The 24,762-nt window shown below is 44.9% G+C and overlaps 7 protein-coding genes across 7 annotated transcripts; 3 read left to right on the top strand and 4 right to left on the bottom strand.

Moving 5' to 3' along the window:
- Positions 1–258: 258 nt before the first annotated feature.
- atrA (protein kinase MEC1) lies at positions 259–9,112 on the top strand (the record flags this gene model as incomplete). Its single annotated transcript, XM_032072375.1, has 26 exons — positions 259–832; positions 879–1,534; positions 1,594–1,898; positions 1,953–2,339; positions 2,388–2,540; positions 2,600–2,696; positions 2,797–3,276; positions 3,330–3,572; positions 3,641–4,870; positions 4,942–5,476; positions 5,528–6,002; positions 6,065–6,378; positions 6,429–6,510; positions 6,560–6,652; positions 6,715–6,876; positions 6,971–7,067; positions 7,119–7,313; positions 7,365–7,647; positions 7,712–7,909; positions 7,961–8,085; positions 8,148–8,230; positions 8,285–8,407; positions 8,461–8,548; positions 8,606–8,690; positions 8,750–8,868; positions 8,921–9,112. 26 exons carry the CDS (start codon positions 259–261, stop codon positions 9,110–9,112), a joined length of 7,374 nt encoding a protein of 2,457 aa, XP_031928741.1.
- A 143-nt stretch (positions 9,113–9,255) lies between these two features.
- Positions 9,256–10,708, bottom strand: BDV27DRAFT_100888 (RNA-binding protein with serine-rich domain 1). The gene is made up of 3 exons (XM_032064274.1): positions 10,132–10,708; positions 9,964–10,069; positions 9,256–9,906 (listed from the first exon to the last, which is right to left on the bottom strand). The coding sequence occupies exons 1-3, from the start codon at positions 10,462–10,464 to the stop codon at positions 9,371–9,373; spliced, it is 975 nt and encodes a 324-aa protein (XP_031928740.1). The 5' UTR covers positions 10,465–10,708; the 3' UTR covers positions 9,256–9,370.
- Positions 10,709–11,663: 955 nt separating this feature from the next.
- On the bottom strand, positions 11,664–13,546 carry BDV27DRAFT_126390 (putative AAA family ATPase). The gene has a single exon (XM_032066532.1). The coding sequence runs from the start codon at positions 13,260–13,262 to the stop codon at positions 11,691–11,693; it is 1,572 nt and encodes a 523-aa protein (XP_031928739.1). The 5' UTR covers positions 13,263–13,546; the 3' UTR covers positions 11,664–11,690.
- BDV27DRAFT_100834 (uncharacterized protein) lies at positions 13,513–15,181 on the top strand. Its single transcript, XM_032064272.1, has 3 exons — positions 13,513–13,530; positions 13,614–14,242; positions 14,301–15,181. The coding sequence occupies exons 2-3, from the start codon at positions 13,846–13,848 to the stop codon at positions 15,005–15,007; spliced, it is 1,104 nt and encodes a 367-aa protein (XP_031928738.1). The 5' UTR covers positions 13,513–13,530; positions 13,614–13,845; the 3' UTR covers positions 15,008–15,181.
- Positions 15,182–15,309: 128 nt separating this feature from the next.
- Positions 15,310–16,524, bottom strand: srgA (Rab family GTPase srgA). The gene is made up of 3 exons (XM_032064273.1): positions 16,323–16,524; positions 16,002–16,269; positions 15,310–15,935 (listed from the first exon to the last, which is right to left on the bottom strand). Exons 1-3 carry the CDS (start codon positions 16,350–16,352, stop codon positions 15,613–15,615), a joined length of 621 nt encoding a protein of 206 aa, XP_031928737.1. The 5' UTR covers positions 16,353–16,524; the 3' UTR covers positions 15,310–15,612.
- Positions 16,525–17,197: 673 nt separating this feature from the next.
- On the bottom strand, positions 17,198–19,779 carry BDV27DRAFT_126383 (NCA2 family protein). The gene is made up of 4 exons (XM_032066531.1): positions 19,678–19,779; positions 18,050–19,618; positions 17,875–18,000; positions 17,198–17,826 (listed from the first exon to the last, which is right to left on the bottom strand). Exons 1-4 carry the CDS (start codon positions 19,692–19,694, stop codon positions 17,583–17,585), a joined length of 1,956 nt encoding a protein of 651 aa, XP_031928736.1. The 5' UTR covers positions 19,695–19,779; the 3' UTR covers positions 17,198–17,582.
- Positions 19,780–21,369: 1,590 nt separating this feature from the next.
- BDV27DRAFT_126378 (sterol desaturase family protein) lies at positions 21,370–23,101 on the top strand. Its single transcript, XM_032066530.1, has 4 exons — positions 21,370–21,753; positions 21,807–22,053; positions 22,106–22,191; positions 22,244–23,101. Coding segments are annotated over exons 1-4 (900 nt in total). The 5' UTR covers positions 21,370–21,751; the 3' UTR covers positions 22,809–23,101.
- The last annotated feature ends 1,661 nt before the right edge of the window (positions 23,102–24,762 follow it).

Here is a 24,762-nt window from a genome sequence, read left to right as displayed (position 1 = left end):
CTCGAAGTTGCTCTCAAGAAGAAAAAGGTAAATCAGTACTAGTATATAGAAGGAGACCCATCCAAGGCTTTCAGGAAATTTTGCAATACATGTAATACACATTAAATACATAGATCGTAAGTTTCAGGTCAGATATCGGGTCAACACCCGGGACACGACCCCGTGAAGCAGGTAGAAATCCACTGTTCATCAGCGCCAAATTTCAACATTAACTCAGAATTTTCTATTAACATACAAAGATGATTAGGTGTGCCCCAGATGGCGACTGATGATATCGAGACGTCTCGATATTCAGCTCCAGGGAATGGCAGCTGGCAACCCCCAATTACCTTGGCAGCACAGTTAGCACCGCGCCTCCCTTCCCAAGGGAACCAGACACACAGCCTGAGCAAAGAGACATTTTCCCTACTTCGTCAAGAACTTGCAGGAGGCACACATAATCAACTCCATTTTGATGACAAGGTTACAGATATCAGCAAATTGATATGCATCGTTTTGAAAGCAGGCTTGGAACCGTGCACCAAGGATCCAAAGCCTGATTCTCAAGGTCAGGTTTTGGATTGTTTGGATATTGTATTGGTATCGATTGAGAAGGCACCTCAAACTCTAACAGAATATCCTGATCCAGCTGTTTTGGGGGAAAGTACGTATGCGCCGCTCTACGCCTGGTTGGTTGTACGGTTACTCCAGTTGCTCAGTATTTGGAACAATGAAGTTATCAATTGGAAAGCTAGGGGTATCCTTACGAGTATAGTCTGTGCTCAGAATAGGCACTCTAGGCTTTGGCCCTCTTGTCATTCCACTGCTGGGCTTTTACAAGCGTGCACAACGGGTACGTTGGGGACCGTCGGTAAGGATATTGGGCTAACGAACCTCAGAGGTCTTGCTTTCTCTCGAGAATCTCAATAGCCTCAATCTGCGAGCTGACTCCGAAGTTAAGATCATTCTACCGACCCTAGAAGGAAATCTCCTTGTAGATCTAGACAGACTCGGCCTACCTCGCAGTCTTTTCAAGAAGAAATTCAAGCTCGTATCATTATCGCACGCTTTCAATCTAACTTTTCGCCTCCTCGATTCATTCAGAGCGGGGAATGACAACCCTCCTTTTGTGGCAAGCAAGAACTGCGTTATTCGACAGAATGTAGCCTGGGTTTTGAATGGGTACCAGCGTCTCTGGACCCTCATTTTTCATTGGCTCCAGAATCCGCAGCCAGATCTCATAGAAAACAAAATAAGCGCAAGTTTGCAGTTCGTGATATGTATTCGATCATGTTGCAACCAGGGCGTATCCTCACCATCGGAAGTCGAACTAATGTACGGCTTGCTGCGAATCCTGGAGGACATTTTTGCAATGGATACACTTTGCCAATTCTCGACTTTACAGAGTGAGTTAAGCCAGCTTTTGGACACCTTCATTAACCGCGTCAAGTATAACAGGGCGCTTTTCCAGTGCCTCAGAACTACCATTTTTCCAGCACTTAGTGGTCTTGCCAAGATGCCTTGCCGTTTCCAGACTCTCGAGACACAGCTTCAGGTAATTGTCCCGTTGTAGTTAGACTCATCATAGTGTGACTTGAGCTTATTGTACGGAAGATTGCGATCCGTGGGTTTCTCAATAATATCTCCCGTCTAAGTCTAGAATGTGGTGGTGCAAAAACTGTCTCCCTCGAGCCATTCAAAGTCTTTGTATCGAAATCAGACCCCCGGTTTCAGCAACATGAGCTCTCGAGCTCAGCGGTTCAGGATGAGACTCTTCAGGCGTCAAAACGCCGCTGTATACCTCGAGTCAGCCCACACTCAGAGTCTGGAGACACAGTTCAGCAGCTTATAGCAGTTTCACTTGCATTGATAGGTTTCACATCCCCCGGCGGCTTGTGTGACCTGTATCCGGCTGTTGTGTAAGTTGGCATAGCAAGTCATAGCACTCGAAAGATTAACTCACGTTGCAGCAGGGATGCCTTTGTTAGCCTTGATGAACAAAGGAAATGCGATCTTCTTAGCACGCTCGGCAATATACCGTGTGCTATGGCTAGGGAACTAGAACAACTGAGTGGCATGGCGTCGAATGGTACCCTACTTTGCCATGTGTGTGATGGTGAAAACAGTGTAGGGTCGAGCAGAGAATGTCCTAACATTGAAGAACTTTGCAAAATCTTGGCCTACATTATTCCAAGACTCCCACGTACCACAAGCCTCAGAATTGCCGCAATGGTCACGCTAAGACGAACACTGCTGCATACATCGGATTCGACTTATTCGCAGCTAGCCTCTTCTGTGTTCGGCGAGTTCTGCCTTCATTCTCTTCGAAGCTCCGTCAGAGAACTGCGGATTGTCACTGGGTACGGTTGGTCTACTGTTCTGAATATGCGGTACTAACATATCTCTAGGCACTCAATAATCGCTTTTATTTGCAATGGCCTTGATAATAAAACACGTCGCGGCAATTTTGTTGTCATTTTAGAATGGTTAAAAAGCCTCTCAGAAAAACAAGAACCGTCATTGCATGAAACATGTATATTGACACTTTGTCGCCTTGCAGCGTATGTACTAAACTTCTCCGCAGTTTTGTCGCATGGACTAACATCCATGTATTGCTAAGACTTTCCAATGATGAAGAGATGAACATTATCCTTCTTCGCCTAGTTGAATACCTGGGCCATCCAAATCCTTTCGTTTGTGCGGTAGCGTATACTGAAGTATGTAAATCCCATCCACATCACCTTCCTGACTAGGGTCAAATGTGGGGAAGCTCTACTATCAACTATAAACAGCACTCTAACGAAAATCTATAACTAGATTTCAAAACTTGCACAACGCCTTTCAGTCACTGCCGCGGGCTTGTTCAGGCCTTTTTGGAGGACTATTTCCGTGACAATAATGAAAAACTTCCAATCACGTCCTTACATGGCAGAACACCTCTGTGATCTGCTGGGAATGAAAGTGGACGATTTCCTCAGGTTGACTGAGCTATATGTACTACCACATCTCGTGCTAACACGGAAGCGAGATATTATTGCTAGGATAGGGGCGACTTATAAGGATGCTAAAACCCCCTTCGATATCTGTTCAGAGAAAAATAACCTTGCAGCAATCCTGGCATTCTTGTTAAGTCAAGCGTCGCCAAATCCACAGGATATGGCAATGTCCGCTTTGTCAGAAATAGATACTGCCTTTGAAGGTCGTACCTTGGCGGAGCTTGTACGGATCGAACCGATTTTGATTGCATGTCATTTATTCAAGTGCCTTGGGGATTCAGGGGATGAGAAAAGAGCAAGGGTAGGTATATTTCTGCTCTTAAATATCTGGGTGTTCGGAACTGATAAAGGCAGTTCTATCGTGCGCTTCAACTCCTAGCAGCCCTCGTCCCACGGAAGTCAGGGCATGCGTCAAGGAGAACGAATCTGATAGGCTACTTCATTGAAGAGCATATTCTTGGTATAATCACCGAATTTGCCCATGCTATCAATGATTTCCAAATCAGACAACCCTTGGTTGAAAAAAGAAGAAACATCATAGCTATTGGAGAGATGGTCAAGGTCGCGAAAGGACATGTGGGTAGTGCGATACCCCAGGTCAGTATATTATATAATGCCACTACAGCTCTTTCAATACGATATGATATGTATGCTAAAATGTGAAGATATGTGCCTGCCTGCGGTCCGCCTTCGAAATCGAAGAGTTGTGCAACGATGCCTTCACAGTATGGGCAGTACTAGTCAACTCCTTGCACGACGAAGACATTGAGCCACTTCTTGACCAGACGTTATCAATCGTGATCAGATATTGGGACATGTTTACAGAGGATACGAGGAAATGTGCCTATGAACTTGTCGAGAACATTCTGAGAAATCACAGTAAACTAGTGCACGATGTTTACAACACCATGCCATCGCTTGCTTCCATTCCAGAGATGTCCAAATTTGAATCCGAACTTACGGATCTGAAGGGAAGAATGGACGTTCGAAGTCAGTTCTTGGCATTTGTCCGACGTTGTCAAAGTGAGAACGCTACTGTCGTCGAACAAGCTCTAACGGAGCTAGTGCCGTACCTCTTAGAGCACGATGAGTTCATTCATCACACTGTTCTTGGCGAGCAACCAGACCCTGTCGTTGCTCAGTTAATTCGGTCTTTGCTCGACTGCTGTGTAAAGTTCAACACAAGTTCGGATGTCATAACTCTTCTATCAGCTCGGTGCATAGGCCTTATCGGCTGCTTGGATCCAAATCGGGTTGATTCAATCAAAGAAAAGAAAGATATACTTGTCTTATCAAATTTTGATAGCATGGAAGAGACATTTGACTTCATACTTTTTTTTCTCCAACACGTGCTTGTCGAGGCGTTTTTGTCGGCATCTAATACCAGGGCCCAGGGATTTCTTGCGTACGCTATGCAAAATTTACTCAGATTCTGTGGTCTTGATTCAGCTGTTACTCAGCGCTCTCGCGATGTTCAGGCAGATAAGAAGTATGAACGTTGGTCAGAGCTTCCTGAGACGGTTCGCAACACTTTGACCCCCTTTCTCACATCCAAGTATACGGTCACCGTCGGCGCTGTTAACTCAAGCTGCACTTACCCATTATTCTCGGCCACTCTAACGCATGGTGAGTGGCTGCGGACTTTTGTGCAGGATCTGCTGCAGAAGGGGAGTGGTGACAATGCGAGGCTTGTGTTCAGTGTATCTAGTCGCATTGTAAAAGGCCAGGACATATCTATAGCATCCTTTCTTCTGCCATTTGCAGTGCTGAACCGTATAGTTGGAGGCACTCAGAAAGAAAAGGAAGATTTGCTTTACGAACTGACAAGCGTTCTATCTCACCCACTTCCAGACTCCACTAACCATATATACGAAGCTATTCTATTGTGCAGTCAGGTAAGTGCTCCGTACGGAACATCGGAGAGGTCTATGGGCACTGAATTAAGTTCTTCTTACTCTATGTATAGAGCATTTTCGAAATTTTCGACTACCTTTCGAGATGGCTACAAGGGAAGAAAAAGCAGCTTAACAGTCTTAGGAGCCATAACTATCACTCAAGCCGCTCCCACAGGGAGGCTTGCCCGGATTCACGTTTGGATACAGATGCATCCCAAGTTAAGGCTGTTGAATCCCTGCTAGCTTCTATACCTCCCGAGGTCATTTCTAAAAGGGCTGTTGAGTGTAGATCATTCTCAAGAGCGCTTTTTCACTGGGAACAATATATTCGTCAGTCTAGGAACAAACAGACAGACTCTAAGGATATTGAACCTCTTTTCCAGCGTCTTCAAGATATATATAGTCAAATCGATGAGCCAGACGGCATTGAGGGCATATCAAATCACCTTCATGCACTTAACATTGACCAACAGGTGCTTGAACATCGCAAGGCAGGAAGATGGGCTACTGCACAAAGTTGGTATGAGCTACAACTCGAGAAGGAGCCTAACAATATCGATGCCCAGTGGAATCTTCTCACATGTCTTAAAGAATCAGGACAACAAGGTATTTTGGCGAATTATTATTGACCTAGCAGTTTGCTCACCCCAGACACAGATGCCATTCTTACACGATTTGAGATCCTCCGAACGACTGACCCGGGCTCTAGGTTTGTCCCGTTTGCAATCGAGGCATCTTGGATCACAGGAAAATGGGAGAAGTTGCGCAGTTATCTTCAGCTTTGCTCACAACAAGGAACAGGGGATTTTAACATCGGGGTCGGCTTGGCGCTTGATGCCATGCGTCAGGGAAGTAATGACAGATTTGGGGATATTATCTGTGGCCTGCGACTCGGTGTTGCAAAATCACTCAATGCCAATTCTGTGGCATCATTGCAGTCGTGTCATGACAGTATCCTTAGGCTGCACGCCTTAGCAGAGATGGAATCTATAGCTGGCTTAGACCTACGAAGCGAGAAGGATACGCTTCCCAAAATCCGCGCTTCTCTGAGCCGCCGTTTAGACATTCTAGGAGGGCATATATCTGACAAGCAATACCTTCTTGGTCTAAGGAGAGCTATGATGGAATTGACGTATGTTGCTCTCGTCATAGTTTTGCTGAATGGATAAAGTCTAACACTAACGCATGTATAAGGGGCAACTTCCCCAATTCAGACATAGCTGATGCCTGGCTTGCCAGTACTCGCCTTTTGCGCAAGGGAAATTTCACTAACCAAGCATATCAGTCGATGCTTCATGCGGCTGGTTTGAAAAATAGGTCAGCCACTATTGAGCATGCTAGGCTTCTGTGGAAGGATGGTTACCATCGTAAAGCAATACAAACGTTGGAAGGCGCAATAGCTGCCAATGAGTTTGCTCCAGAGAATACGCCTGATGGCTCTGACTCGAATCGTGAAAAACACCAAAACCTACTTGCCGCCAGGGTAGTATCTCAATCTCTTTTACTTTGTGCGGAATGTCATCACTAATATAAGGGGTTCAGGCTCATCTTTTGTTAGCGAAATGGACAGACAGAGCCGGGCAGACACAGTCTGATGTCATAGTACAGAGGTACCGAGAGGCCATCTACCTACATTCAAGGTACTCTGACAATCTTTCCTAAGGCCGACCCCATACTAACTACTATCAGGTGGGAAAAGGCCCATTATTACCTAGGAAAGCACTACAACAAGATCTTAGATTCGGAGAAAGCCAAGCCACTAGGGAAAGAAGCACAGATATAGTGAGTCCCCTTGCTCTCTTATGTCTCATCTGACTTCTTTATTATATACTAACTATTCTTAGTTTGAGCGGTGAGGCTTCTAAACTGGTGATTGACAACTATCTCCGATCGCTAGCACACGGGAACAAATACGTTTTTCAGTCATTGCCCAAGGTTCTCACCCTTTGGCTGGAGCATGCGTCTACTGTGGATCAGCCCTTTGATCCAAAGAGGGGTAATAATGAGTAAGTGGAGTATCTGTCCTTCGATCTATTCAGTTTCATTCATGGTCAGGTTTTATTCGGGTGGTGAAGAGCTGCTAATTAAAATGTGGCACAGAGACTTTCAAACACACACTTTGAAGCAAAGGAGAAAGAGTCTGGATGATATGCATTCACAATTAAAGAAATATGTCAACCGGATGCCGGCTGCACTGGTGAGCATTCTCTAGTGTTTTATAGATTCGGAAATTCACTAATAGTTTCAGCTGTTCACAATTCTTCCTCAGGTGGTTGCAAGGATCTGCCATCCGAACACCACCGTCTATGACCTGTTAACGAAGATAGTCGCCAAGGCGGTAAACTTCTTTCCTCAAGAAGGGCTATGGATAGTGCTTGCCGTGGTCAAGTCGTCTTCAAAAGAAAGGGCATCCAGGGGTATCAACTGTCTTCAAAAAATTACGGTATTGTTTCCTATGGAAAGAGTGGTTCGCTGGGCACTGACAAGGTACAAGGAAGTAAACAAGAAGTTAAAGACAGAAACACCGTCAGATATGCGCGCGATGATAAATCAGGGGCAAAGGTTCTCTGAAGAAATGCTAAAGTTATGCGTAGCGCGCGTCGAAAAAGCCTCTAGAATCAACCTAGCTCGGGCTCTAGGGTTCAATCACAAAGTTGCCCCTTGTCGACTTGTCGTGCCATTTCAAGCAATGCTGACTCCGACTCTACCGACAAGCCATGATGCAGAGTATCTTAAGGGGTTTAGGGCTTTCCCTAGAGACCCAACCACTATTGAAGGTATATTGTCATGTCTTTGTTTCCCTGGCACATAAGTGCGACGTGCACGTCTAACTTTGCTTAGCCGTTCTTGACGATGCTCAAGTCCTGAACTCGCTCCAGAAACCACGGAAGATCAGCGTTCGAGGGTCGGATGGAAGGATTTACAATATCCTCTGCAAGCCCAAAGATGATCTCCGCAAAGACCAGCGCCTTATGGAGTTCAATAACATGATCAATAGGTTCCTTAAAAGGGATGTTGAATCAAGCAAACGACGCATGTGTAAGTGCCCATCTCAGCCGTGAAGGCGTTGTCAAAGCTGAATGAAAAAAGATATCAAAACATATGCGGTTACACCTTTGAATGAGGAATGTGGACTGATTGAATGGGTTGATAATCTTCGAACGTTGAGGGATATTGTTATCAAGCTGCTGAGGGAACGGGGCATCGCGCCAAATGTAGGAGATATTATGAAACCCCTTACCATCTCTATCTGGTTGAATAGCTTACTTTTCCACAGTACACAGAAATCGGACAATATCTCGATGAAGCATGTTCCGAGGTCTCGAAATTGCCTTTGTTTACTACCAAGATTCTACCAAAGTACGTCCCCAATATAACCTGCAATTGCGAGCAGTAAGGCTAATGTGAATGTAGATTTCCACCAGTCCTACATGAGTGGTTTGTCGAGATGTTTCCAGAGTCTGGAACATGGTTTGCAGCAAGGCTTCGCTATACTCGGTCTTGTGCAGTCATGTCAATGGTTGGATACGTTCTAGGGTATGCCTGTACTCGTTATGCATATGTTCTCCTCTAATTTCCATTCATCGAAGGCTCGGAGATCGACATGGCGAAAATATTCTATTCGAGGAGGGCACTGGCGGTATTTTGCATGTTGATTTCAACTGCCTTTTTGACAAGGTGAGAACTTGAATTCCTTCAGTCTTTCCGTCCCGCGTTAAGAGAACATTAATATAGGGCTTGACTTTCGATAAACCCGAACTAGTTCCGTTTCGTCTCACTCAAAATATGGTGGACGCATTTGGAGCTTATGGGTATGACGGTATGTGTAGACCAAGTCCATGGTTAACAGGTATCACCCACGGTTAACCCTATAAACAGGACCGTTCCGGAAGACGTGCGAAATAACCCTTGGTTTGCTCCGGCAAAATGAGGATGCGCTGATGACTGTACTCGAGACATTTTTGCATGACCCAACGACAGACTTCATTGGGAAGAAAGTAAGCACATTTATTCTTCAAGTGCCACCGCAATGCTAATTTGTTAATGAAGCGACGCACCCATGTTAGTGTTCCAGAGACGCCTGCAGGTGTCCTCGAAAATGTTCGTAACAAACTCCGTGGTCTTCTACCGGGGGAATCCGTTCCATTGTCGGTGGATGGCCATGTAGACGAATTAATTGTGCAAGCAACCGATAAAAAGAACCTCGCCGCGATGTACATTGGTTGGTGCGCATTCTTCTAGAGCTACTTAGCCTAACAAGCATACTGCATTTCAGATTTTCTACCTACCTCTTCGCATAGTGCCCTCTTAGTGTGTAAGGAGTGAAATCATATTGGTCAAGCAGGAACTGTCTCTAACGATGCCCTGCACAAAGCCTTTGAATCGACTCTTTCTACTATTACATAGATATAATGGTTGCAATACTTGCTCAATCCCCTATAACCCGTGGAGAATCCAATGAGTAGAAAGTTGGAACCTCGTCTTGTTGCTCCATGCCATTCACCTCCTTTGCGGACCATATCGACCTGGGCCTCTGTTCCTGCTGGGACTTCTACTTCTGTCACTGTGGCTGCTGTAGTCAAAACTGCTGTAACTAGGACTACGGCGCCTACCACGTCGCGGGCTACCAGAGCGCAGCTGTCCCCTCCTCCTCGTTGGAGACGCTGACCTGAGTTCCGATGATCGAGAGCGACGTTGCGATCGTGATCGAGATAAAGTCCGTGGGCGATAAAGGTCATGCCTTTCCATGGGCCTAGTGCGGCCGAACCTTCTCTGGTGGGGAGGCGATCTGGGAGGATAGGGAGAAGGGCGAGAATAACGAGAGTCCGATGGCTGTCCACGGCTGTGCCTTTGACGGCCGGGATTTACCCTGCCGCTCTGGGGTGGCGGTGACCGGGAAAATGCTCTTCGAGGAAGAACAATAGAGACATTAAGCACAGCCCCATCGAGTTGGGCCTCGTGCATGTGTGCGATAGCCGCTTCTGCATCCGCTGGATCGTCGTAAAGTATATATGCTGTGCCTCGGTTTGTCATGACTTGAAAGAGTGCGTTAGGAGGCCGATAGAGCGATAAGGAGGTCTACCCATACATACAAGCTTTGTTCATGGGAAGATCTAGACTCTCTATACTCCCAAAGCTCCCAAATATTTCTCGAAGGTGTGACTCGGTTACATTTTTTGTCAGTTTCTCAACAACAATCTATGATATGTAAGCTCCAGATACAGAGAGCACAGACGGGACAACAGTGAGCAATAACAGACTTTTGAGCTCCTTGGTAGGCTATCTGAAGGGCTAGGAGTTTCGCTGTAACTTCTGTCTCTACACCGTCGTGAACCTCGACTGCGACTGCGACTGCGACTACTCCAGCTTCGGCTTCGGCTTCTCGACAGCATTCTCGATCGCGAAGCAGAGCGAGACCGGCTCCTGGAGCGGTAACCGCTGTGACGGGTACGATCAAAGGATGGGCTTCGCTTGCTGCCGGGTTGGGACTCTGAACGGGGGGACATCGTGCGCCTCATTGGGGTTGAAGCTTGCTCGGGATCTGCATCAAGTGGTGAGCGGTTTGGCGAGCGACCTCGAACCATCGCAGACATAATTGTTGTTATGTAGCTTCACAAAAATGTGTCAGTGATCCCGTTTGCTTCAGGGTTAACGGTTGAGGGATAGTAAAAATGTAGTATAAGAGTTCAAACAGGGTCGATATTTGAATAATTATTCAGGAAGCTAATGGATGTGATGTCTAAAGCTAGCTGATCTTGGCTAGACTAACAATTAAGCTCCAATTGGCCCGGGACCTATTCCCCACTTTGCACAGCGTCAAGTTTTCGTGAGAAAATGGAGGTTGGGGCCAGACTTCTGTCCTTCGATGAAATCGATGTATGTTTATCCATCAGTGCTCCAGAAAAGCATTCAATTTACAAATTCTCACCCCTGTCTTAGCGACCTTAGTATCAGCTAATATAGGTATAGCGGTTGTGTCTTTTTCTCTCTCTCTTCTTTCCTTCCTTTTCTTGTTGCTTCCACGCACTTTATCATTGCCCATGAATCTAGCCAAATCGTGGTATAATGAGGTAACCACAATCTAAATATCGATTGATTCTCCCCATTGCTCGTACTGCTGGATAACACTGTCCGTGATCTGCCTCTTGACTTGCTTGAGCGCAAGTTCGAAATGTTCCCACCGAATATCTTGTGCTTGACCAGTCTCCTCTTCCTCGTCCAATGCAGCATCTCCGGCAGTCTCGCAAATGCTCACAATTTCCGCTCCTGAGTAGCCTTCAGTCTTCCAGGCCAGGTCTTCCAAACTTACGCCGGGATGAACAACGGATTTACGACACCAAATATTCAATATCTCTTTCCGCGCCTCAAAGTCCGGGGGTCCAATGTAAAGGATATTGTCCAAACGGCCCGGGCGCATCAAAGCCGGGTCAATTACCTCCGGTTTATTTGTCGCGGCGACGACTAGGACACTCTTCAACTCTTCAATTCCATCCATCTCGTTCAGTAACGTTGTGAGCACATTGACACCCCCTTGGGACGTACTACTGCGCTTTGAGGCAATTGCATCGATTTCGTCAAAAAAGATAATACTAGGCCTCGCAGATCGTGCCTTTCGAAAAATATCCCGTAGGGCCCGTTCCGACTCCCCAACGTACATACTTAGAATTTCAGCACCTTTTACGGCCATGAAGTTCAGGCCCGCTTCTGTAGCAAGTGCTTTGACAGTCAGGGTCTTAGAGCAACCCGGCGGCCCGTACAGCAGAATGCCTTTCTTACTGTTTACATTAAGCCTCCTCATTCGTTCGGGATGCTATAGTCATCAGTTCCATTGTTGTAAATCATCGATGTAGACACTCACTTTCAATGGCCTCTCAACGGCCTTTTGAAGACGCCGTTTAATATCATGCTGCCCACCAATATCCGACCATCTCACTTTTGGTGTCTCCAGGAATACCTCCCGCATCGCAGTGGGGCGGGTTTCCTGTAGAGCCGTTAATACGTCGGCCTCCTGGACTTCTAAAGGCGCAATTTCTTTTGTGGCCAAGTCATCACTTGAGTCGCTGGTAAACATAGAAGCTTGGCGTAAAGGCAAACTATTCGAATGAGCTTCTTTGATCTGTCTCTGGCGCGCCTTGCGACAAACAAGCTGAAGTAAAGCGAACAAGTCAGCTCCGACATAGCCGTGAGTCTTCTCCGCCATCATATCTATGAGCCTGTCACTCAGCACGGGAGACTGATATCCGCATATAGCGCGCAAGATTTCGGCTCTGTCATAGGCTGTAGGAATATGTAGTTCAATCTCTGTCGCCAATCGATGTGGCGTCCTCAAAGTATCATCAACTTCGTTGGGGTGTCGGGTTGCAGCTACAACAAGAACCATAGCACCTCTCGCAAGGTCCAAACATTCACAAAGAACAGATGTCAAAGACTGGGAATCCAGCGATGTCCGTTTAGGAGCAATGAAGTCCAGTTGGTCAATGACCACAACACTCGGCTGACAACGAACTGCATCCTGAAACAGCTTGCGTAGCTTAGCTTCACCATCGCCAATATTCCTGCTGAATGTGGAAGACCCAATGTTGAATGCTTTTCGCCAACCAGCACCTTGTATTTGGCGAAGAAGAGCAGTTTTACCTGTCCCCTTTGGTCCATAAAGAAGAACGCCCCGAGTGTGCTCATAGAAAGCAGGCATTGCCACCATCCCTGAGCCAATGTTGAAATCAGCAAGGCTTTCATTGATACTATCAATCTGGCGGCCCATTCCACCCAAGCCAGACGACTGTACTTTTATAACAAAGCCTTGGACTCCCTTCTCTTCATCTGAATCATCGCCAATCAAGATTTTGGAATTCTCAGTGAACCGCAGTAATGTGCTATGGGTTGTTTGATTCAAGGCCCGCATGGTTGCTACTTTGAAGCTTCTTCGTTGACCCTTAAGCTCTAAATCAAAAATCAATCCAACGGCGAGAGCATCACATCTAGCAAGAGGAAACTCCAAAGCCCAGGCCCAATGGTGCCTTTCCGATGGCGGGAGGGGGCCATATCTCGTCATTCGTTCGATATCAGAGCATTCCACAAAAGAAATTGATTCAATCTCTCCCAAAGGCCCATCGGTTTTGGAAATAGATACCTTCTCGCCAAGTTTGACGCCGTAGCAGTCCTGAAGTGTCCTTGAAGTCTGTACGACCGTAGTTTGTATGTTTTCGGTTGCGCTCCAAGCTATTGCAGTCTTCGCACATTCGCCAGAGTAGTTCAGGGTACAAGTATCCCCAGCCCGAAGCTTTAGGGCAGCCAACGACGACGATGATAAATAAACGCGAAACGCATCTTTATGGTCATTTCTCGCTTGTTTAGAAAGCGGTCGAACTGTGAAAAGGCGGGGTTCCGACATTTCGTGCGGGCTTGACCAAATAATATCCGTGAGATATCAGATGATATACAATGTTGCAAGATGTAAACTGTGGTCAACGCCCGTATCAGGTATTCTGGTAGCAGATATGATTGGACACTCTATACTGCATGCATTGCAATACGTCTTCACTACACAACGATGTTGAGCTGCTTTGAAGTCAGAGAAGCAATAAGAGGGATAAATGAATAATAACAAGAGGAGTAGGAAGAAGATTTTCGGCGCGAATATCTAAGGGCAGAAGGGTAATGTAAAAGCCACAAGTGGTTTATAAATTCGTCCTCTCTTTCTTTTTTTTTTTTTTTTCTATCTAACATATGGACGCGGATTTAGATCAGCGCCCCGCACCGACCCGTACCTTTATAAATCCTTAGAGGCCAAGATAATCCATCTAATCATAGGTTTTCGAGCTATAAGATGGTACCAACATCCACCACTCGTACAGCATCCATCAATCCAAACAAGTCCAGCGCTGTCCCCTTACCTAATGTCGGTCCTACCCCTCTCTTTCTCACCTGCTTAGAACAACATAACCATCATCAAATTCCACCCAAAGTGAATCGTTATGTTCTATAGCCGCCGAAGGCATTTATGGGCATCCACAACACGCCGACTAGTATCACAACTTTGGGAGTCACCAAAGCTATCTCAAAAATTCACTTCTCTTCTTAGCTCAGGGGTGTCTACAAGAAATATTACCACCGCCAAGAAACCAGGGAAACTTCAAGATGTCTCAGGAACAAACCCACCGAGTACGCCACGCATCGCGGACATTGTAATGGGAATAGAGGACTGTGGTGTTACCATTGAACGTGGGCAGCTGGAGATAACATCAAGCGAACGCAGTCGTCGAGGCCATAGAACAGCGCTCGTACTTTCGGGAGCGAGTCAATCATTGACTCCCTATGACTTTCGTAGGATGCTAAAATCTAAAGACTATAGCTTGAAGGGGCTAGAAGAAGGTGTATCCATACATACGAGGATAGAACGCGCGAGTTGCTTTTACTAATAAGAATCCAGTCCTACCTATACGGGATCGTCAAACGCTCCAACGCTCCGATTCTTGGCTCCTAATCTTTACCTCTCCGGCCTATGCCGTGGAATATCAACAAAGGGTCATGGAGTTGCAAGAACTCTATCTTAGGCAAGCGGCTCCTACTACAACGACAGCATTGGATATGCCAGCCGAAGCATCCACGAATGGCAGGGTCAAACATAGCGAGCACTTTAACTATGCACTCGGTTCAACACTACGTAATGTTTCTGTAGCAGCGCAGCTATTCCCGTTCGATTTCAAGTTACAGCACACAATTGGGATCCACAGTGGACTGCGCCAACCAGAATCCTCTGGAAACAAGCTCTTCCCTGTGAAACTACAGTTGAATTACGTCTCGTTTCCTTCTTTGGACTCACATCATATCAGGAAGCTTCTTAAGCTAGATGGTATTATGAGAGGCCGAAGATGGGCTTTACCAGAAACAGATGACGCCGTTATTCAAATAGAGCCGACAACTGTGTTAGGATTGTCCCAAATAAATCTCGAGGGTACGGGCAGTCTGAGTCAGTCAACCGTCAATTTCATGAGAATGTGGCGCGTTAATTTCCTCACTTCCTTTGAGGCTGCTCGTTTCGCTCGTGTCTGGCACCAGAAGCCGCTTCCAAAGCTTGGAAATGAAGATTTCCATGTACCCAGTCCACATGTGAAAGCGGAGTGCATTTTCCGATAAAGATGTTATGCTATACTGTGGGGCCTTGTCATTGTTGCATAACGTTCCCTAGAAACCAGCATCGAACTCTGGAGCAAATTATTTTGTAAGGTATATTATACATTACCCTTCTCTTCACATCGTCATAATTATCGGTCTTAATTGAAGGGACTAGTGGCTACTTTGTTCCCTCTTTTCTCCACCATTTATCAGGCAATAAGCTATACGCAGCAAAGGAGGTTTTCATTACCAGCGCACATTCTTGCACCTTCTGCCAAATCAAAGTACACGATGTATTATGCTGATACCCGATGACAACATGCAAGTCACTTCTTGTAACACAAATACCCAGTATAGCGTAACACTAGATTAAACAATGCCACCAAACATACTTCGAACGACCGTAACAGAACGGCGGCCTGCCCCACGGCCACAATTTGGACATACATGAAGGCTGTTTCGCAAAAAGATTAGGCCTCTCGGCGTCCACTGGAGCATAAAAACCCTAACTTGTTCTTGTTCAAGTCCATGGCAGAATAGCTGTTTGTCGGAGTTTAGGGAGAAAAAGAGTAGGTTTGTAAGGTGGATCGAAAAGGTCAAAGCAAGAGAATATACTAACAAGCCCATCAGCAACATTTGCCTCCTGTATTGCCATTCAGTCCCGGGCCTTGCTGATCTATGCTGACACCTTGCGAACCAGGCTGTTCAGTTTTAGATGTGTCCATGCCTTTCTTAATTTCCGAGGCAAGATTGTAGAAGGCTTTCTCGATATTGATATTGTTCTTTGCTGACACTTCAAGGAAGGGTATTCCAAGCTCATCAGCTAGCTGCTGGCCCTGTTCAGTCGACACGGCTCTCTTCTCTTCCCAGTCACATTTATTTCCGATGAGAATTTTATGGACGCCTTCACTTGCATGCTGTTCGACGTTTGAAAACCATGTGCGGATGTCTGGGAAACAGGGTCAGTGCCATTGCCAAAACGTTCCAACCTAGAATCAGGAGAGTAAGCCCTTACTTTGAAATGATCTCTCATCAGTGACATCATAGACCAGAAGTATACCCATTGCCCCTCTATAGTAAGCCGTTGTAATCGTTCTAAAGCGCTCCTGTCCAGCTGTGTCCCATATTTGAAGCTTTACACGCTTTCCGTCAAGTTCGATTGTACGAATCTTGAAGTCAATTCCAATGGTCGTGATGAAGGACGGGGTAAATGAATCTTCGCTGAATCGTAACAAACAACATGATTTTCCCACCCCAGAATCTCCGATCAACAGAAGTTTGATCTAAATGTCATCTATTAGCCTGTTGCCCACCAGGAGAACGGTGGTACTCTCACCAGAAAATCATAGTTTCTTGTACCAGCCATGATGGAGTAGACGCAGGTAGCGTTAGTCTGAGCTACGCAGATCAAGGGAGCGAGGAATAAGTCAATTACGCCAAAAAAAAAAATGTCTCACGATAGTAGCTCTTGACAGAAGGGCTGGTGATATTGTCGGGAAACTCAGTTTCTCTGGCACCACCGCAGTATCTTTCCTCCTGTCCTTTATTCTTTTCTTACCCTTCAAGAGAAACGAAAAGGCTATCGATCGATGCTCTGAGACTCTTCCCACTTCAGTGATTCTTCTGCAGGAGAGCTGCAGCCACCAAATGGTGGCAAGGTAGGCTTGCTGGCTAGAGAGAAATCGAGGGACTCGGGACGCTATACGACGGATCAGGGGAGAGGGTGGGCAATATGATCACGTCCCGCGGTAAAGAAGGCGGTCTGTTTATGGAGATGCAACCTTGGAATATTGAAATACTGGGGTCGGGATCTTAGGTGTCGGTCGTTCTGACATTTATCAGAGAAGATAGAGAGTGGCGGCACAAAATGGTGCCTAGGTGGATGAATGGATGGGTGATTTACGGAGTTAAAGTAAGCAGCTAGGGATACAACAATAATATGGGTATGTATAGGCGGAGCGACCGGTACTTTGACTGTAACTTTGCCTTGAAGTCTGGTACTGTATTAAACTGGCTAGGGACATACGACACGTATGTATGTGCATACAAGCCGTATAACCCACACTTCCATCTCATTTCTGAGAATACGTACTTTGGTCCCGGCCTTTATAATCAATCACAGTAATTGCATGGCTACTGATTTGTAGATTGGGGCATTTGAGGTCCAGAGATAGTTCTCTTGAGGGAAGATCTTACTAATATACACGGACGGCAAGGCACTAATTCAATACTCTTATTCTGTAACATCCCCAATTAAGCGCCATCACTGGTAACAAGCAGTATCAAAGCCAGTACTCTTTCCAGGTCTTTTTGCTAGGAAATAGTGATAGGATGCCATTCAACTGAAAGTGTTAACCAATACCTTGTAAACGTCTTTATGCTAATCAGCCCCCTGATCGATCGCGATCCAAGTTGAACCTACACGTTGGTACGCTGGATTAATGGTTATGGATCTCTTCAACTAAATATGCTCTTGGGCCCAAAACCATAAAGGGTCTTCTCGCCCCTTGAAATGAAAGCAATTAGCGGCTTGAGATTCTTGACTATTCGCCGGGGGCAACTCCAAAAACGTGGCTATTGTGTCCCTAGAACTCCATCATTGCATCCATTTCGAGTAGGCCCAACCCAATCTGCCAACAATTTCAAGCTGCCGAACCACCATTTTCTGGTTGATGAGGTCAGCGACATCTTCTCGAAAGGCGCGGAGCTCTGCCCCACTTAGGAGAGCTTCTGCTTTCTGAAGCAAAACTTCAGCGTCACAGATCAGAAGACCATGATCTCGGTATGCGAGCACGTCAGTAGGTGCAGGGGTAGGCGATATCAACGTTCGATGAGCAGCCCTGCCCAAGGTCAGCACATCCCACATTTCACCACTACATACTACATACCGCAGTGCATGTCTTAAATCATCCTGCCGCCTACCCATTCTCAGTCCCTTTCTATTGCCAAAGAGACCCCAGAACCATCGAAGAGACGCGTACGAGACCAAGATACCAGGTGTGAGGCCAACAAATCTGCGACCGTTAGCCCATTCTACTGTAATATATTGAATAAAGCATATACCCGAAAACGAGCTCCTGGCTCTTCAGTAAAGCGTCAATACCGCCAATTGCGATCTCGACATCTACCTTCGTCTTCTGAATTTGGATCAAAAGTGCTCGTACAAGATCACCTCGTACGGTTCCGACAAAGGGGGTCCGTAGATCTTTTTCGTACGCTCTCAGTACTGGTGTTAAATCTCCCTCCCTAACCTTGTTTGTGATGGAACTGATATCAAGCACATGATCTTCGGGCTTCGGTTCGCCCCGATCAAGGATGAAGTCGACTACCATCCGTTCTAAGCTTGCCCGGTCGGCCTCTAGGCTGTTCTTGCTCATCAAGGCAATCTCGCTTTTCTCATCATGCCTTATAGTTCCAATGAGCCTTTGAATTGGGTCAAAAACCCAATTGCTCCAAAATTCAACTGTAGTTTCCACGGCACTGGCAACCCATCTGATTAGCTGATGGCGACGATTCTTCAGTACCTTAAATGAGGTGCTCGCCGTTAGGAGCAGCATCGATAATGGAAGCCAGTATCGCACTAGACGCGATGGGCGCCGGTGCTTGTCAATGTTTGCCAATACGAGGGTGTTGTGGGCAGGAAGGAGTCTAAGCAGTATATCTTGGAGTTGCTTAGCGACTAGTTCAGGTGCTTGAATGGAGTGTTTGCCATCAGACTCTGTTTGGAGACACGCAAACTCCTTGTTAGCAGCCGAAAGGATATCTTCCCCAAGATCAAGAAGACCACTGTCACTCGGCAATTTCTGCAGGAATATTTCCATCAAGGTCACACTTCTACATACCGTCTTACGCCAGTAATCATCGGCGGAGATGCACCTTGTCAAGTTACAATTATCGTCATTTGCTTGAGCAGGGAAACACTCTCTCATGAGGAGCCCGATACCATGGGCATTGAGGTCCTTCATTAATTTAAGCCTTTCTCGCTTCCGCCTTATCTCAGACCTGGCTGCTACAAACGGTGACAGTACGTTCGCCGGTAGAGCATGCAAGTTTCCTGCAAAAAAGCATCTCTGTATGGGCTCGTAAAAATGTGTCCATCGTACTGAGGCAGGCGTAGGAAACCTTGCCTCGGCACCACTATCATTCCTGCTAGGGCGAGGCTTGGCCAACCTGCGCCATAACCGGAAAGGTAATGTTTGCAGTGTATAAACACCGATGTGCCAATAAGACCCCAGGATTGTGTCCCAGTAGGAGATTTCATCGCTGAGGAGCAGGCTCCGGTCTAGGAGAGACCTCAAGATCACCCCTAAAGTCTGTACAGTAGCTTTCGTAACTGCCAGCCACGTGAGTTCTTCTAGTTCACGGTCCGTGGACGCATCCGAAAGCAACCCATGTGAATCACCTGGGGACCGGAAAAGCTTCAAAGTCAATTTCACAATGTGCTCAGCGGGGAGCATCGGTCGGAACTTGGAGGGCACAGAGAGAGAGCTGATAACATTTTCTAGATCAGATATGTGCTTTGTATAGGCGTTCAGATCATGCGTATGTTTATGGGTCTCCAGTGAGGTAAAGTGCAAGTCGTTGATTTCTTGCTTAATTTGATCCAGCTGCGTATCTAAGCGGCAGATGTCACTTTCAGTTCGTTAGCATGGATAAATGGCCCTTGGGATAATATACATCTTTTGACTCACTCATTAATAACCGACATGGTCTGCCCTATGATTATGATACAGCGTGTTCTGCGGAGAAAAGAAGGGGGCTTCTTTGGAAAAAGAAATATGCTTGTATTGCAGGTGTGAATGGCGTCATTATGTCACAATTAATCTGACCTAAACAATGTAAGAAATACTCTGTACTCGGTATGTACTCCGTATGTACTCCGTACCGTAAATAACATTTTTTTTTTCAAGTTTGGGACTTGGTAAAACAAGCGCCCGTATTGTTAATACTCCACTCCGTATGTCCACCCTCTCTATACATGGCTTATAAAGAGTCTATTACATAGAAGAAGTAGACGGTATTTACCTACACCATGGTAGAACTATATAAGTATAGTAGAAAGTACTTCAGGTAGTAGTAGTACTCCATTTACCTTGTGTCCACAGCCTAAGTATACCAATCAATATAAGAGGCACTGAACTGGTTATATATATGTATACAGAGCACTCAGAAGCATTCTTGGTATCCAAGACTTGTCTTAGCGTTACGTATCTCAAAGGGCCCAGGCTCGTACTTGACTAAGTACGTATTAGAGATTTTCAAGACTCCAGAACTCGCGACCTCTGAAGCCCCTAGGCCTTCAATAGAACCCTTTAACTGGCAATAAGCTTTCCTGTTTTATATACAATTCACAGCACTTAATGTAATATAATTATATACAGCAAAATCAAAGGGGGCATACCCATACAATCTAATCTCTTAACCGACAGTATGTATAGGATTATAAAGGTCTTGTGGACTTAGCGCAGTCCCTTTCCAACTAAGCTTAATGTACTAATATGTCTAACCGAGTTCACTCCATAGTCGATGGTTGTATTTACAATGCAGGCGGTCCTTTATAACAGGTCTTTAAATATTCCCCACCCCCGTAATTGTCATCGCCTCTGGAAAACCCTTATAGAACATGGCATCATTGAAGTAAATGTGTATCTAGAGTGCGATACTCATTGCCACGATAGCCCGCACACCTATCTTTTCTTCCACGCTACTAAATAGACATACAATCTCAAGTATCACGCAACTCAAGGAGGAAATGACTCGTTAACGGCAGCCACTGCACTGGCATGTATCATATGAAAGCTGCACACTTGAGTGCTCAACTCAGCCTTCGAGACATGCCTCACTCTTTGACTGACAGGGGGTATCATTATCAATCTGTTAGCTGGATTGGCAGCAAAGCCTCAGAGTCTAGTCGCATTACTGCCGCAAACATGTACCGTGGCGCAGGTAGGACATGTGATCATTCTTGAAAACCTCAAAACAGAGCTTCTTTTCCTTTGATGTGTACAGACTGAATTGCGGCTTGCTAGCGGAGATAACTATCACCCCGCCAATCTGTGCTAAAGTTTCCTGGGATACATAATTTTGAACATATTCTATAACAGACTGCATCAATCCAGGGATTGGCAGGTTATCTCCCACGCGGAGTCGTGTTCTGGTAGATGAATAATTGATAAACATGGGTAATAGCCATCTGATAACGTTTGCATAGAACACGCCATGGGTAGTAGGCTGAGGCGAGACCGGCAAGGCCGCTAAGAATTGTATTCCCTACGCTTACTTCGGAGCCTAGGTTCAGGATACTGAACTTCGTGTCGGAGAGGCAATAGATAAGGATGAGCCTGGGGTAGCAAAGTACGCTGAATCAAATAACAATAAATATGATTTTAGTGGACAACAGCCAATTCAGTGGAGACTCGTTTTGTGGAGCACAGCATCGGTCCAAATCGGCTAGGCGGTGGCGCCAGAAAAAGCCAAGGGCTGGGTAAGGGGAACAGCAGAAAAAAAGGTCTCGCCACCTCGGGACTGGAGGTCCTTGATCGCGCAGCTTTATCCACCGTCCCTGAAATACCGCCCACACACACCCTTCAAGTTCTGACCCTTTCAGCCAAAGTTTCTCACCGGTGCTTCCTCCCTTACAACCAATCCTTCCCTTCCTACTTTTTCTCCTATTTTCCACCTCGATAAAGCCATACACATTGATATTTCTTGGTAAGACAATTGCAAGCGAGACAATCGCCCCTTGAGGACAAGTTTGTAAACACAATGTAAGCTTCTGTCATTGCAATGGTTGTTTTATATCTAAATTGACCCGATAAAGGAATTCGACGCTATTGTCGACTCCCCCAGAGACTTACTGGGGCCAGTTTGAAGAAATTTCCAAATACAATACTCACTTAAATGTACTCGAGAGGCTATGGACAGCATGGTATGCTTGGATGCAAAACGACGTCCTGGCGACTGGCATCATGTCTTTTGTTATGCACGAGATCGTCTATTTCGGGCGCTCCCTGCCTTGGATCTTTATAGACAGCTTGGGCCTGCTCAAGGGTTATAAAATCCAAAGTGTAGGTTGATCTTGCTTCCAGCTCAAGAGATCTTTCGTTAACTAGTTGGCAGAATAAAATTCCGTCATTGCGCGAGCAATGGGATTGTGCGAAATTTGTCCTACTGAGCCATTTTACAGTTGAACTACCTCAGATCTGGTGTGTATCTTTCTAGATGCTTGAGTTTTCCACCTAACAATATTGTCGTCAGGCTATTCCATCCCATGGCTCAATTCTTTGGCCTTTCGACATCAGTTCCTTTCCCCACCTTTTGGACAATGGCCTACCAGATTGCAATCTTCTTCGTGCTTGAGGATACATGGCACTACTTCTCGCACCGAGCACTTCATTGGGGTCCCCTCTACAAGGCTATTCACAAGATCCACCACCAATATTCGGCCCCCTTTGGCATGGCAGCTGAATATGCTTCTCCAATCGAAGTTATGATTCTCGGTTTCGGTACTGTCGGCTGTCCAATCCTCTGGTGCGCAGTAACTGGTGACCTGCACATTTTCACAATGTACGTTTGGATTGTACTGCGGCTGTTCCAAGCTATAGACGCACACAGCGGTTATGAATTCCCTTGGAGTCTCCATCATTTCCTGCCATTCTGGGCGGGCGCTGACCACCATGATCTTCACCACGAGAAGTTTGTCGGTAACTATTCTAGCAGCTTCAGGTGGTGGGATTATCTTCTGGATACTGAGTACAGCCCAGAGGCAATCAAACGACGGAGGGAGAACAAGGCTGCCGGTGACGCTAGGAAGGACCAGTAATAGTTGTTTCGCAATTACTAGCCGCCTGCTCGATCTTGTTCTTTATTTATTTTTACTTTCCCCCCTTCGTCACTTCCTTTCCCTGCATAGATGGGTTGTCTCGGAACTTGATATCGAGTTAACTTGTCTATATATTTTCAGACCACCTGTCTGATATACAGCAGACTTTCGATCCTGTTGGGAATAAGGCGGGGGTATTTATTTTACTGCCAATGGATTATAGCCTATACTGTGGTTCCATGTATTAATTTAACAATATTAGCTAATTTAATAGAATAACTGTCACATGAGGCTCACTCCACTACGTCCTGTATTTACTAAGGTCTTACCAACCCCCACTTTTGTCAATATAAGACATATGGAGGAAGGGTGTGAAAAGATTGTGCTGATTCCTACAGATGTGTTGGTATATCTTTTCCTTGTATGAATTTTGCCAGCTGTACAGAGACATGTTGCAAAAGTGATCAAACAAGTGGGCCCTGGTCATGTGACCCAATGTCCAATAGGAAGCTCTTATGTAATTATAAGGTGGGATATAATTGGCCATATATCATGTGATACACATTAGCGTAGTTTTGTGGGACTGAATAAGGGGTATAGATTGGCTGACTAATCACTATATACAATAGCGTTATCAATAAGCGAGCCGCCACCCCAACCGCCATTTAAAAAGGGAATTGTTATTTGGACCTCACGCTAAGCCTATATAGGAAGGCATAATACTATGTATTGGTAATACTACTAGTTAAGCGGGACTATTCTAGAATAGGAATATAGAACTGCATTCTCCCTCCCTCCCAGGCCCTCTCTCTAAGAGCGGCTAACCGGCGATATCAGTAATGTATCTATATCTATTATCTTTTCAAGGTTTATAGTAGCCTCGCTACTTACCTAATCTAGATAATAAATAGAAAGATCCTTAGCTATTAATTAGTATATTATTAATATTAAAAATAATTATTTTTTTTCTTAAAAAAAAATCTATTGTAATTGAAAGTAGCGGGGTACTATAAGAGGTAAAGAGTTGCCCGACTCCTATATAAGGTAGGGATCGCTATATCCTTTACATACACGCGGTAGCTGGGCAGTGTAGGGTTAGCCTGTAGTACGGAATATAGGATGTCTCTACTAATCAGCGAGAACTACTGTAAGGTAGTCTTACTTATAGCAGCTCTATAGTGTAGCTACGATCATACTATTCTAAGTATTTTTTTTAGTATACCGATCTATATTGGTTTGTATAGGATATTATATTTGAAAGGGATTTACTAGCGTGTATTTTGATTATATGACTCGCTTAACATCCCTATATAGGCTTAATGTGAGGTCCAAATAACTAGCGTGAGGTCCAAATAACAATTCCCTTAAAATATTATTAAGTTTATTTTTAAAAGTATTTATTATAAATTAGTATTAATAGTTTTTTTCTATTATAGAAACTCTTTATAAAAAGTATATTTAAGTTATTATTATATATTTATATTCTTTATATATTATTAGTATTATTAATTTTATTCTCTCTTTTTTTAGAATTTCTATTAAAATACTAATATATCTATTCAGATATATAGATCTCTAGTATTAGAATTTAAATTTTTTTTTTATAGTTTTGTGTTCTTTTTTATAAAATAGTTTTTTTAATTATATTTTTAACTTACTTTAGTATAATTATAGATTATTATAGTTTATTTTTACTACTGTAAGATCTTTTTTAATTTCTTTTTATAGATAGTTATATAACCAGAAAAATAGATTTACTAAATTTAATAAATAATCTATCTTAACTAGATTTAGATAAAACTTTAAAATAAATTAATTCTAGAACTAATTAAAATAATAGTAATATAAGTGTGGTTCTGGGTAGCAACCACCCTATATATATATCACCTAACCGATTGAATCCTTGTTCAGGATTCAATTGTGAGCCTTTTGGTCGAGCGGGTTAGGTGACTCC

The sequence above is a fragment of the Aspergillus caelatus genome (assembly GCF_009193585.1).
Source record: "Aspergillus caelatus strain CBS 763.97 unplaced genomic scaffold BDV27scaffold_64, whole genome shotgun sequence".
Lineage (NCBI taxonomy): Eukaryota > Fungi > Ascomycota > Eurotiomycetes > Eurotiales > Aspergillaceae > Aspergillus > Aspergillus caelatus.
This window is presented reverse-complemented; position numbering and strand designations above follow the sequence as displayed.

Excerpts from the sequence above, each read along its gene's own strand:
- BDV27DRAFT_126378 (XM_032066530.1), top strand. Across the intron at positions 22,054-22,105 it reads AGGGTTATAAAATCCAAAGT|AATAAAATTCCGTCATTGCG; the intron begins GTAGGTTGATCT and ends ACTAGTTGGCAG. Across the intron at positions 22,192-22,243 it reads GTTGAACTACCTCAGATCTG|GCTATTCCATCCCATGGCTC; the intron begins GTGTGTATCTTT and ends TATTGTCGTCAG.
- BDV27DRAFT_126383 (XM_032066531.1), bottom strand. Across the intron at positions 18,001-18,049 it reads AGCCAGGAGCTCGTTTTCGG|ATTTGTTGGCCTCACACCTG; the intron begins GTATATGCTTTA and ends TAACGGTCGCAG. Across the intron at positions 17,827-17,874 it reads GATTTAAGACATGCACTGCG|GGCTGCTCATCGAACGTTGA; the intron begins GTATGTAGTATG and ends GACCTTGGGCAG.
- BDV27DRAFT_100834 (XM_032064272.1), top strand. The coding sequence starts at position 13,846 with ATGTTCTATAGCCGCCGAAGGCATTTATGGGCATCCACAACACGCCGA. Across the intron at positions 14,243-14,300 it reads CTTGAAGGGGCTAGAAGAAG|TCCTACCTATACGGGATCGT; the intron begins GTGTATCCATAC and ends ATAAGAATCCAG.
- srgA (XM_032064273.1), bottom strand. The coding sequence starts at position 16,352 with ATGGCTGGTACAAGAAACTATGATTTTCTG. Across the intron at positions 16,270-16,322 it reads CAAGAAACTATGATTTTCTG|ATCAAACTTCTGTTGATCGG; the intron begins GTGAGAGTACCA and ends GATGACATTTAG. Across the intron at positions 15,936-16,001 it reads TGATGAGAGATCATTTCAAA|ACATCCGCACATGGTTTTCA; the intron begins GTAAGGGCTTAC and ends CCTGTTTCCCAG.
- BDV27DRAFT_100888 (XM_032064274.1), bottom strand. The coding sequence starts at position 10,464 with ATGTCTGCGATGGTTCGAGGTCGCTCGCCAAACCGCTCACCACTTGAT. Across the intron at positions 10,070-10,131 it reads GCCTACCAAGGAGCTCAAAA|ATTGTTGTTGAGAAACTGAC; the intron begins GTCTGTTATTGC and ends TACATATCATAG. Across the intron at positions 9,907-9,963 it reads TCTTCCCATGAACAAAGCTT|TCATGACAAACCGAGGCACA; the intron begins GTATGTATGGGT and ends CACTCTTTCAAG.
- BDV27DRAFT_126390 (XM_032066532.1), bottom strand. The coding sequence starts at position 13,262 with ATGTCGGAACCCCGCCTTTTCACAGTTCGACCGCTTTCTAAACAAGCG.